Source organism: Hemiscyllium ocellatum, chromosome 24, assembly GCF_020745735.1.
Source record: "Hemiscyllium ocellatum isolate sHemOce1 chromosome 24, sHemOce1.pat.X.cur, whole genome shotgun sequence".
NCBI classification, from domain to species: domain Eukaryota; kingdom Metazoa; phylum Chordata; class Chondrichthyes; order Orectolobiformes; family Hemiscylliidae; genus Hemiscyllium; species Hemiscyllium ocellatum.
In genome coordinates this window covers 1,772,204-1,785,683 of record NC_083424.1, presented here as the reverse complement: position 1 = coordinate 1,785,683, position 13,480 = coordinate 1,772,204, and the positions used below count along the sequence as shown (strand labels likewise).

Genomic DNA, 13,480 nt, shown 5'->3' with positions numbered 1-13,480 from the left:
TCTATGTGTGGCCTCACCAAGGTCTTCTATAACTGCAAAAACACATCCCTGCTCCTATACTTGAAACCTCTCGCAATGAAGGCCAACATACCATTTGCCTTCTTCACCGCCTGCTGCACCTGCATGCTTACCTTCAGTGACTGGTGCACAAGGACACCCAGGTCCCACCGCATACTCCAGTCTCCCAATTTATACCCATTCAGATCATAATCTGCCTTCTGTTTTTGCTTCCAGAGTGAATAACCTCACATTGATTCAAATTATACTGCATCTGTCATTGATTTGCCCACTAACCCAACTTGTCCAGATCATGCTGAGGAATCGGTGCATCCTCGTCACAGTTCACCCTCTCACCCAACTTGGTATCATTTGCAAACTTTGAGATGTTACGTTTGTTTCCTCATCCAAATCAGTAATATATATTGTGAATAGCTGGGGTCTCAGCACCGATCCCTGTGGCACTCTAGTTACGACCTGCCAATTTGAAAAGGACCCATTAATTCCTACCCTTTGTTTCCTCTCTGCCAACCAGTTTTTAATCCATCTCAATACACTCCCTCCAACCCAATGGACTTTAATCATGCACAATAATCTCTTTGACTCTGTCAAATGCTTACTGAAAGTCCAAATATACCACATCAATTGGCTCCCCTTTGTCAACTCAACTAGTTACATCTTCATAGAATTCCAACAGATTTGTCAACCATGATTTCCCCTTTATAAATTCATGCTGACTCTGTCTGCTCCTGCCACTGCTTTCTAAATGCTCCACTGTTATAAAGTCTTTCATAATGGATTTGAGAATTTTTCCCACTATTGATGTTAGGCTTATGGGTAAATACTTCCCTGGTTTCTATCTACCTGCCTTCATGAATTTAGCTACCCTCCAATCTGCAGGGGCTGTACCAGAGTCAATACAATCCTGGAAGATGACCACTTTTGCATATATATTTAATGCTTCATCTGTACATTTACTGCTTAACATACATGTATTTAGCACTTAATATATAAATTTACTGCTTAATATAGTTATCACTGATATAATGGCTAATAAATCTGTTAACTTGGATCACTTGACACTTTTGAGTTTTTGTTACATCCCATCGAATCAACTATTGAATTTTAACAATGCCTTTTACAGTCTTAAAATGCTTTTGAGACAGCACTAACTAGACCACAACACTACACAAAATTTTCATCAAATTATTAATCAAATCAGAAAAACACAAGGCATGGGAAGAAAGAGAAGTAACAAGTGTAACTGGTGCAAATGAAAGTGTTCAGATTAAGAAGAGTCGCAGGTAGATAGGATAGTGAAGGTGTTTGATATGCTTTCCTTTATTGGTCAGAGTATTGAGTACAGGAGTTGGGAAGTCATGCTGCGGCTGTACAGGACATTGGTTAGGCGACTGTTGGAATATTGCGTACAATTCTGGTCTCCTTCCTATCGGAAGAATGTTGTGAAACTTGAAAGGGTTCAGAAAAGATTTACAAGGATGTTGCCAGGGTTGCAGGATTTGAGCTATAGAGAGAGGTTGAATTGGCTAGGGCTGTTTTCCCTTCAGCATCGGAGGCTGAGGGATGACCTTAGAGAGGTTTATAAAATCATGAGGGGCATGGATAGGATAAATAAACAAAGTCTTTTTCCTGGGGTGGGGGAGTTCAGAACTAAAGGGCATAGGTTTAGGGTGAGTGGGGAAATATATAAAAGAGACCTGAGGGGCAACATTTCTACGCGGAGCATGGTACATGTACGGAATGAGCTACCAAAGGAAATGGTGGAGACTAGTACAATTGCAAAATTTAAAAGGCATCTGGATGGGTATATGAATAGGAAGAGTTTGAAGGGATATGGGCCGGGTGCTGGCGGATGGTACTAGATTGGGTTGGTTTATTTGGTCGGCATGGACGAGTTGGACCGAAGGGGTCTGTTTACGTGCTGTATGTCTCTATGACTCTAAGAAACAGCAAAAGATTTTCTCTACATTCACCTTTGTAATCAGAGACCTGAGAGTACTTGGTGTAAACAATGGGTGTCCAATGAGGAAAAGTCATAACTACTGACAAATGATATTCCTCCCTTTACTGGGCTCAATTTATTCATCAAAAATACAATTTTAAAACATTTCTATGAAAAGTAACAATAAAAATTGGTATCCTTTACTCACTTGGATCTGACATTGGTATTGGTCCTGTTGAGACAAAATCTGATCCTGGTATTGTTTTTCCACGAGTTTAAAGAGCTGCAACCACCTTGCCTAAATAACCCACAGGAAGAAATACACAATATATTATCTATCAAATTTCACTCACTAATAAATTTCTCTCATATTTATAACTCACGATTCTATAATCGATATTCAGTTGGATATGAACATGACGGTTAATATTGCTCATGTCCACTTGATGAATCGGGAGCACTCTCACGTCATGAGTAACACGATTATCTCACTCGAGGATTTTGGTACATTATGCAGATAGTAAATTCAGTGCAATGCAAGATGGTTGCATTGTTAGAGGTACTGACTTTTGAACGGAACACCAAACTCCCTAACTTCTAGTTCAGATGAGCATAAAAACACTACAAGGCACATGTTCAAAGAATGTTCACTATCTCAATTCAACATTAATTCTTCAACCAACATCACAAAAATTCATCAATTGATCCTTCATCAGTTGATATTTAGAACACAGTACAGTACAGGCCCTTCAACCCACGATGTTGAGCCAAGCATTTACCTTAATCCAAAATCAACCTAACCTATGTCATCCTGTTTCCCAATCCACTTATCAGTTGAAGCAAACACTCAGAGACACAGTATGTCCTTTGTCCTTATTCCAGGCCCTAGAGGGAGAGGGAACGATCACACATATGGACAGGGTCACGAGTTTTCAGTCTTCTCTCAAACAGCAGATTGTTAAGGAATTATATAGTCACTTACAGGGAGCAGCATCCAAATTAGGCAACATCTAAATTGATTGGGTGACCGCTACAATCAGAGAGCATCAACAGTAAAGATTATGCCATCTGGCATTATTCAATGGATGTTCTTAACCTTGTTAGCTGGCATTACATAATGGATGCTTTTCACCTTGTTAGCTGGCATTACATAATGAATGCTTTTCACCTCATTAACCTACTACCCTTGTTTCCAGCACCTCACTGTTTACTACAAGTTCTTATCTGGTCAAAGTCATGCTAGCTGAGCCTTTGTCTCATACAACCTAAAACTTTAATCTTTCCCTACCTGCTCATACCTTATACACTTTCTCACCTACACACCCCTCAACTTACTGCCGTCTACATGCTTCTCCAGCAGTCGCTTAAATTTCCCTAATGTCTCTGACTCTCCTACTACCGCTGGCAGTGCATTCTACACACTCACCACTCTCAGTGTAAAGAACCTACCTCTGACATCTCCCCTATATCTTCCTCCAATCATCTTAAGATTATGACTCCTCTGACGGCCATTTCTGCTGGGGAAAAATCTCTGGCTATCTACTCTATGTATGCCTCTCATTACCTTGTACCCCTCTATGAAGTCACCTCTCTTCCTTCTCTCCAGTGTGAAAAGCCCTAGCTCACTCAACCTCTCTTCATAAGACATGCCCTCCAATCCGGGTAGCATCTGGGTAAATCTCCTTTGCACCGTCTCTAAAGCAGCTACAACTTTCCTATACTGAGGTGACCAGAACTGGACACAATATTCCAAGTGTGGTCTAACCAGGGTTTTATAGAGCTGCAGCAACATCTCATGGCTCTTAAAATCAATCTCCCTGTTAATGAAAACCAAAACACCAGACACTTTCTTAACAACCCTATCAACTTGGGTAGCAATTTTGAGGGATCTATGTACATGGACCCCAAGATCCCGCTGTACCTCCACACTGCCAAGAATCCTGTCTTTTACCCTGTATTCAGCATTCAAATTCGACCTTCCAAAATGAATCACTTCATATTTATCCAGGTTGAACTCCATCTGCGACTTCTCAGCCCAGCTCTGCATCCTGACAATGTCTTGTTGTAGTCTGCAACAGCCCTCGAGACTTACGAACCTACCCTTCCACTTCTTCATCCAAGTCATTTATAAAAACTACAAAAAGAGCAGAGGCCCAAGAACAAATCCCTGTGGGACACCACTGGTCACCAACCTCCAGGCGGAATACGTTCCATCCACTACCACTTGCTGTCTTCTTTTGGCCAGTCAATTCTGTATCCAGGCAGCCAAATTTCCCTGTACCCCATACCTCCAAAATTTCTGACAATGAGCCTACCATGGGGAACCTTATCAAATGCCTTTGTAAAATCCATATACACCACATCCACTACTCGAGCTTCATCAACTTGTCTTGTCATCCTCAAAGAACTTAATAAGGCTCGAGAGGCACAATCTGCCCCTCACAAAGCCATGCTGACTATCTTTAATCAAACAATGTTTTTCCAAACTATCATAAATCCTATCTCTCAGAATCCTTTCCAGTACCTTGCTTACCATAGATGTAAGACTGACTGGTCTGTAATTCCCAGGGATTTCCCTATTCCCTTTCTTGAATAGAGTAACAACATTTGCCTCCCTCCAATCATCCAGTACTATCACATAGAGAGCGGGGATACAAAGATCATCACTAGAGGTACAGCAATCTCATTCCTCGCTTCCCGTAGTAATCATGGATATATCTGGTCCAACCCTGGGGACTTATCTATCTTGATGCTTCCCAAATTTTCCAGCACATCTACTTTCTTAATATCAATCTGTTCAAGCCTATTAACCTTGTCCACTGTGTTCTCACAATCAACACGGTCCCTCTCTCTAGTGCTTACTGAAACAAAAAACTAATTTAGGGCCTCCCTACCACTTCAGACTCCAGGCTGAAGTTCCCTCCACTATCCCTGATCGGTCTTACCCTCTCTCTGATCATTCTCTTATTCTACACGGGTGAGGAATTTATTTGTCGGATTTTATGTATGACTGCCTCAAGAGTAAAGGTGACAGAAGTCAAAGTTATTTCTTTCTAACCATAACCACGCAAAGTGCGGCACACTGGCGCATTGGTAAGCACTGCTGCCTCACAGTGCCAGGGACCCAGATCCAATTCCAGCCTCAGGCAACTGTCTGTGTGGAGTTTGCGTGGGTTTCCTCCAGGCACGTCGGTTTCCTCCCACAGACCAAAAGATGTGCAGGTGAGGTGAGGTGGCCATGGTAAACTGCTGATAGGGTTAGGCGCATTAGTCAGAGGGAAATGGGTCTGGGTAGGTTACTCTTCAGAGGGTCGGTGTGGACTTGTTGGATCGAAGGGCCTATTTCCACACTGTAGGGAATCTAATCTAAATCTTAAAGGTAAGTTCTTTCAGGAGGGCAGACAAAAAAAATTGTTTTTTTTAAAATTTCAAACATTTTTGGCTCATTTCTTTTCTTAAGAATGTGGAAGGAAAGCAAAGATGTTTTAGAACAAAGAAAATATTAATCAAGTTGCTTAATGTTTAAATGAAATAGCATTTCAGAAATAAAAAGCCAAACTAGGAAAGTCAGCAGAAGAATGTGAAAGTGATGCCAAATGTTGAGAAACATGAGTGGTTGAGGTTACTGCTAAGATCAGCTAATTCAATGCAGACCAAGAAGCAAGCAGCAACCTGACAGTTTAGCACACTCACATACATAAGAATATATATGTTAATATGAACATAGCACAATAAAAATATTACCTTTATTTTCAAAGGGAACTCATCAACTAACCTCACAGTTCTTCAGAATCTCAGGATCTGTCCCACTGGTATTTTGAATCTCTTGCATTAAAGTCCCCAAGGTTTCAAGTGCGCTTGGATTAATCAATGGCAAGTTTTTGCTCAAATTTTCATGAAATGGATATCTAATTGGACAGTGAGAAAGATATGGGGAGAGGGAGTGTTAACTTATAAACATTAGATGTAAGAAAACAATGAAAACTTCTCACCATATAGTGATTCTGACATTGTAAATGAATTGGAAATATCTATAATATTCCCAGAGTGTAGTGCAGCAATTCTACAACAGTAAAGTAGACCCTTCTTTCAACACCCAACATCCACAAATACTTGCTTTCATTGTTGCTTTCATAATGATTTAATTATTTGTTCTGTGGTTTAATTTGATAATCATTTTAAAATCTAACTACAGTAGTTAGTTCAATTGGGTAGTCTTGGGGCAGAAAACTCGTCAGCACTTTAAAGTACAAATGTTTAACACTCGTAGCAAATTATATTATTTTCATACAACATTAATTATTCAGTACCCTTACTCGTGGATTTAGAAGATGTATTCACTAATGGCTACGTGATTGAACGTGTGAAATACAATGCAAGATTTTTAATTACTCCACCATGAATAACTAAACAAATTACTTTTACTGTTTCCCTTTCTCAGTGAACTTGCAACATCTAGTGGCAGAGAATAGAACATGCAGATACATAGCTTATAAATGTTTTTGCAATTTTTACTCTAGCTCAATAGTCACCTGACTGATTTTCTCTTTACTTGTCAATTTACTGGTCATCATTGGCTGAATTTTAAAATCCTTTCAATTCTCTGACATTAGTCTATTTAGCAACACCAAGGTTTTCTTTTAACCTAATACTATGCCTATCATCTCATTAAGCAAAGTTCGCAACCTTTCCTGCAGAATTTTAAATCCCTTAAGGGAATATAATTCGCAGCAGATTTTGAATTAATTCTTCAAATGTTTGTTCCCATTGTTTATTTAGCACGATACTATTAAGTTTAGTTTCCACAATCTACCTTCACCAACTTGCCCTCATAACGGTTTTGTATAATATTATTGCTTTAATTGAACAATTCTCCTTTCTCACAAAATACAATCATACCAGGTTACTAACCAACAGACCTAATTTGTTTTTCATATGTTTTCATAAAAATGCACAAAAACACATCATGATTTACAATAATCGATGAACAATCACTACTGGGAATAATTAGTATTCCTGCAATGGTCACTGGGTCTCCTAATTATGTATACACCAAGTAAGTGATAACCAAATTCTAACCCTTCATTTGACACTTAGAAAACATTAGTAGGATCAGACAGAATCAACACTACTTTATGAAAGGGAGTCATGTTCAACAAACCTGTTAATTTTTTTGTTTTAAGATGCACCCAGCAGAATAGATAAGAAGGAACCAGTGGATATGATATTTACAAAAACTTTTGACAAGAATCAAATAATGCCTTCAGCGTGGAAGCAGGCCATTTGGCCCATCGAATACACTGAGCCTCCGAATAGCATCCCATCCAGATGCACTTCCCTACCCCCATCCCTGCATTTCTTACAGCTAATCCACCTAGACTGCACGTCTTTGAACTGTGGAAGGAAACAGAAGCACCCACAGACAGGGATAAATACATACAGTTGCCCAAGGTTGGAAACAAACCAGAGCCCCTGGTGCTGTGAGGTAGCAGTGCTAACCACTGAACAACCAAGCTGCTCAACAAGGTGCCACATAAAATAGTTAGTAAATAACATTTGTTCGTTTCAAATGGGTGGGGGTGGTTTGGACTGAGAGTTTGTAACTGTATAGAAAACAATGTAGGAATAAGACAGTGATTTGCAGGTTGGCAGATTGCACAACCTGATGATATTGAATGCTGGATTGAGATCCAGCGAAAACACTTTTCTCTTCAGTGAATAGTGGCATGAAATAGTTTATATGATCAGAATTAAAGATAATTTCCTTTTGAGGATTCCATACAAACTTTGACCATTGTAAGAGGTGGATTTGTACCCAAGGAAGAGATTTAATCATATCCTCAATAAGGTGTTTAAGAACTTATGGAGATGGAAAAGGTTGGAAGCTATTTGGCCAAAACATTTTCCTCAAAACATGACACAAAGCTTGATAGTATTTTTGTAACATTTATACATTTTTAACAAAACTACAGAAAAATGTGACATTGGAATCTCACTGTTAATGAAGCATATGTAATAACAGAAATGGACAATGTTAATGATAAACTTAAAGGGGATTTGGAGACATAGAATCTATTAGTAGGAATTCAGCAGATGGAATCAATGTGAAGAAAAGTGGAAGTTATCCACTTTGGTAAGAAAAACAGAAATAGAGAAGTTACTAAAAGGCAAGCAGCCAGTGTTAAACTTCAAAAGGACTTTTAAAAAAAAGTAATTGACCTTAACAGGCATATACAGCAAGCAATTAAGGAGGCAAGTGGCTTGTTGATCTTTATTACAAGGGAATTTAAATATTAGAGTAAACATGTCTTAATACAATTATATAAAGCCTTGGTAAGATCACATGAGCTATTTTGGTCACTTTGTCTCCAGAAGGATATACTCATGAGAGGAGGAACACAACAAAGATTTACCAGAATAACTGCTGGCATGGAAGGATTGCTCTATGAGGAAATATTAAACAGATTGGGCATGTATTTTTTTAAAGTATAGAAAAAATGAGAGATAATCTAATTCAAACATACAAAATTCTAGCAGGGTTCAACAGGATAGGTATTGGAAGAATGATTCTCCCGGTTGGGGTTAAAGGAAGGGAATGATATTCAGGACTGAGATCAATACATTTCTACATTTTAAAACATAAAGGGATTTGGGAATATTGCAGGAAAAAAGTATTAAAGTAAATGATCAGGAATTATCTCCCTGAATATTGCAGCGAACTCAATGGCATATCCCTACTCCAATTTCTTACAAGCCTGAAGACATTGAAGCAGGAGTATGCCATTCAGTCCATTGAGTCGGTTATATATTTCAATTAGATCATGGCTGATCTGATAACCCTCAACTTTACTTTCCTCCCTCACTCACTCACTCACTGAATAAAAGTCTCAGGCTTGAATATACACAGCGATCCAGGCTCAGCAGCCCTCTTTGGTAAATATAGGGCATTGGTAACTATAAATCCAAATTATACAAAGCACTGGTGAGACCACATCTGAAGATCTGCGGACAGTACCATTCATTGTATCTACAAAAGGATGCTAATGCATTGGAAGCAATTAACAGAAGGCTTACTAAGCTAATATCTGGAATGAGCAGATTGCCTTGCAAGGAGAGGCTAGATAGGCTAGGCATGTATTCTCCAGAACAAAATCAGAAATTTCTGACAAATGTCAGCAGCTCTGGCAGCATCCGTGGAGAGAAATTAGAGTTAATGTTTCGGGGCCAGTGACATTTCTTCACAAAGGTTCTGACTTCCTGTATCCGCAGTTCTTCAGTTTTATGTGTTCTCTGGACTTAGAAGATTCAGATGTGATTTAGTTGAAACATACAAAGATCCTGAGGAGACTTGACTAGATTCTTTTAGAAGAATCGAGAACTAGGGATAATAATTTAAAAATAAGAGGTCACCCATTCGACAGGGATGAGGAAACGTTTTTTTCCTTACAGAAGGTTGAGTGCCTTTGGAATCCTTTTTCTCAAAAGGCATTGGATGCAAAATCTTGCATTTTTTTTAAAGACAGGTAGATAGACTCTTGTTTAACAAAGGAATGAAAGATTACTGGAGGAAAGTAGAGCTCAGGTTTAAAAAATCAGATCGACTGTGATTTTATAGAATGGCAGAGCATGCTCAAAAGGCTGAATGGTTCAGTCTTGTTCCTCATGTCTAAAGAATTCCACAGATTCACTAACATGCACCCCTTATTCTGAGATTATACCCTCTGGTCCTAGACTCGACCACAAGAGGAATCAAGCTCACCACATCTACCCTTGCAAGTCCTCTAAGAACCCTGTATGTTTCAATAAGGTCACCTCTCTTTCATCTAAATCATAATAAGTACCAACCCACCAATTTTACATTACTCTCAGCACTGTTGCAAAACTGAGTGCAGAAAAAATATAATGAATAAAATGTGAATCAGAAGCTCCAAGGTGGCAATTTGCTTACTCTTGTAGGTCAGATAAGAGAGCCATAGAGATGTACAGCACAGAAAAAGACCCTTTGGTCCAACTCTCCATGCTGACTAGATATCCAAACCTAATCTAGTCCCATTTGCCAGCATTGTGCCCGCATCCCTTAAACCATCCCTGTGCATGTACCCATCCGAATGCCTTTTGAATGTTGTAATTGTACTAGCCGCCACCATTCCTTCTGGCAATCCATACATGCACCATTCTCCATGAAAAAATTGTCCATTAGGTCCCTTTTACATTTTTCCCTCTAATCTTAAACCGACTTCCTTAAATTTTGGACTCCCTCGCCTGGGGAAAAGACTTTACTGTTCACTCTTTCCATGCCTGTCATTATTTTATACACTTCTATAAGGTCATTTGGTATGCTTATTTTTATTGGTCAGTGCAGTGTAGTATCGGTGTTGGGAAGTCTTGTTGTGGCTGTACAGAACATTGGTTAGGCCACTTTTGTATTAATGGATTCAATTCTGGTCTCCCTTACAGGAAAGGAATTGTTAAACTTGAAAGGATTCAGAAAAGATTTACAAGCATGTTGCCAGGGTTGCAGGATTTGAGCTATAGGGAGAGGTTGAATAGGCTAGGACTGTTTGCCCTTCAGCATCGGAGGCTGAGGAGTGACCTTATAGAGGTTTACAAAGTCATGACAGGCATGGATAGGATAAATAGACAAAGTCTCTGCCCTGTGGTGGGGGAGTCCAGAACTAGAGGGCATAGGTTTAGAGCGAGAGGGGAAGGACATAAAAGAGACCTAAGAGGCATCTTTTTCATGCAGAAGTACAGAAATGGAATGAGCTGCTAGTGGAAGTGGTGGAGGCTAGTACAATTGCAACATTTAAAAAGGCATCCGGATGGGTATATGTATAGGAAGGATTTGGAGGGATATGGGCCGGGTGCTGGCAGGTAGGACTAGGTTGGGTTGGGATATCTGGTCAGCATGGGCGAGTTGGACCAAAGGCGTGCTATACATCCCTATGACTCTAAGACATTCAGACACTTATGGGAAAAAAGGATGAGACTGTGTTAAATAGTGTTAGTTCAATGAAGATTTAAAAATAGAGTGAAGAAAATAGGACTGGAAAGTTGGAATGCTCTTAGATAAATCAATCTGAGAGAAATATTCAATTCTCAGGAAATTCCACTTTAAAAAGAATCCAATTAATCCTAAAAAAAAGCTTAATAATAAGGATTTTAAAAATCCATGTTTATGAGAAAATGAGCAGGCTGATTAAACAGAACTTAACAGAGCACCACACTGAAACCCCAAATAGAACATAGAACATAGAAAAATACAGCGCAGTACAGGCCCTTCGGCCCTCGATGTTGCACCGACCGAAGCCTACCTAACCTACACTAGCCCAATAACCTCCATATGCTTGTCCAATGCCCGCTTAAATGCCCATAAAGAGGGAGAGTCCACCACAGCTACTGGCAGGGCATTCCGTGAACTCACAACCCGCTGAGTAAAAAATCTACCCCTAACATCTGTCCTATACCTACCACCCCTTAATTTAAAGCTGTGTCCCCTAGTAACAGCTGACTCTATTATCGGAAAAAGGTTCTCACTGTCAACCCTATCTAAACCCCTAATCATCTTGTACACCTCTATCAAATCTCCCCTAAACCTTCTTTTCTCCAATGAGAAAAGCCCCAAGTGCCTCAGCCTTTCCTCATACGATCTTCCTACCATGCCAGGCAACATCCTGGTAAACCTCCTCTGCACTCGTTCCAATGCCTCCACATCCTTCCTATAGTATGGCGACCAAAACTGCACACAATACTCCAGATGAGGCCGCACCAAAGATTTATACAACTGCAACATGACCTCAGGACTCCGGAACTCAATTCCTCTACCAATAAAGCCCACTACACCATATGCCTTCTTCACAGCACTATTTATCTGGGTGGCAACTTTCAGAGATCTGTGTACATGGACACCAAGATCCCTCTGCTCATCCACACTACCAAGTAGCCTACCATTAGCCCAGTAATCCATCTTCTTGTTACTCCTACCAAAGTGAATCACTTCACACTTAGCTACATTGAACTCCATTTGCCACATTTCTGCCCAGCTCGGCAACTTATCTATATCCCACTGTAACCTGCCACATCCTTCTTCGCTGTCCACAACTCCACCGACTTTCGTGTCATCCGCAAACTTGCTCACCCAGCCTTCAAGCCCCTCCTCCAGGTCATTTATAAAAATGACAAACAGCAATGGTCCCAAAACAGATCCTTGTGGAACACCGCGAGTAACTGCACTCCAAGATGAACCTATACCATCAACTACTACCCTCTGTCTCCTTCCAGCCAGCCAATTCCTAATCCAAACCTCTAATGCACCCTCAATGCCATACCTCCGTAGTTTTTGCATTTGCATGCCTTGGGGTACCTTATCGAATGCCTTGCTAAAATCCATATACACCACATCTACTGCTTTACCCTCGTCCACTTCCTTGGTCACCTTCTCAAAGAATCAATAAGGTTTGTGAGGCACGACCTGCCCTTCACAAAACCATGCTGACTATCCTTGATCACATTATTCCTATCCAGATGTTCATAAATCCTATCCCTTACAATTCTCTCTAAGACTTTGCCCACAACAGAAGTGAGACTCACTGGCCTATAGTTACTAGGGCTATCCCTACTCCCCTTCTTGAACAAGGGGACCACATTCGCTATCCTCCAGTCTTCTGGCACTATTCCTGTAGACAACGACAACATAAAAATCAAGGCCAATGGCTCCGCTATCTCCTCCCTAGCTTCCCAGAGGATCCTAGGATAAATGCCATCAGGCCCAGGGGACTTATCTATTTTCATCCTTTCCAGTATTCCCCAGACCTCTTCCCTACGTACCTCAAGGCCATCCATTCTAATCACTTGTGACTCAATATTCACATCAGCAACAGTGTCCTGTTCCTGAGTGAATACTGACGAAAAGTATTGATTTAGTGTCTCTCCAATCTCCTCCGCCTCCACGCACAACTTCCCACTACTATCCTTGACTGGACCGATACCTACCCTAGTCATCCTTTTATTCCTGACATACCTATAGAAAGCCTTTGGGTTTTCCCTAATCCTACCAACCAAGGACTTTTCATGTCCCCTTCTCGCTGCTCTTAGCTCTCTCTTTAGATCCTTCCTGGCTACCTTATAACTCTCAATCGCCCCAACTGAACTTTCATGTCTCATCTTTACATAGGCCGCCCTCTTCCCTTTCACAAGGGATTCCAATTCCTTATTAAACCACGGATCCCTCACAAGACCCTTTACTCCCTGCCTGACTGGTACACACTTATCAAGGACACCCATTAGCTGTTCCTTGAACAATCTCCACATATCATTTGTGTTCTTCCCTTGAAGCCTATTTTCCCAATCCACGCATCCTAAGTCATGCCTCACCGCATCATAATTTCCCTGCCCCCAGCTATAACTCTTGCCCTGCAGTGCACACTTATCCCTCTCCATCACTAGAGTAAAAGTCACCGAGTTGTGGTCACCGTCCCCGAAGTGCTCACCTACCTCCAAGTCTAACACCTGGCCTGGTTC

At 40.5% G+C, this 13,480-nt stretch overlaps 1 protein-coding gene across 12 annotated transcripts in view; it reads right to left on the bottom strand.

Moving 5' to 3' along the window:
* LOC132827004 (M-phase phosphoprotein 9) overlaps positions 1–13,480 on the bottom strand; it is a 107,959-nt gene that overhangs the window by 79,718 nt on the left and 14,761 nt on the right. For all 12 annotated transcript variants that reach the window (XM_060843334.1, XM_060843335.1, XM_060843333.1 and 9 more), the window contains 2 exons: positions 5,736–5,868; positions 2,169–2,258 (listed from right to left, as the gene is read on the bottom strand). In XM_060843334.1, the coding sequence (XP_060699317.1) occupies positions 2,169–2,258; positions 5,736–5,868 (223 nt within the window). The remainder of the gene's footprint in view (positions 1–2,168; positions 2,259–5,735; positions 5,869–13,480) is intronic.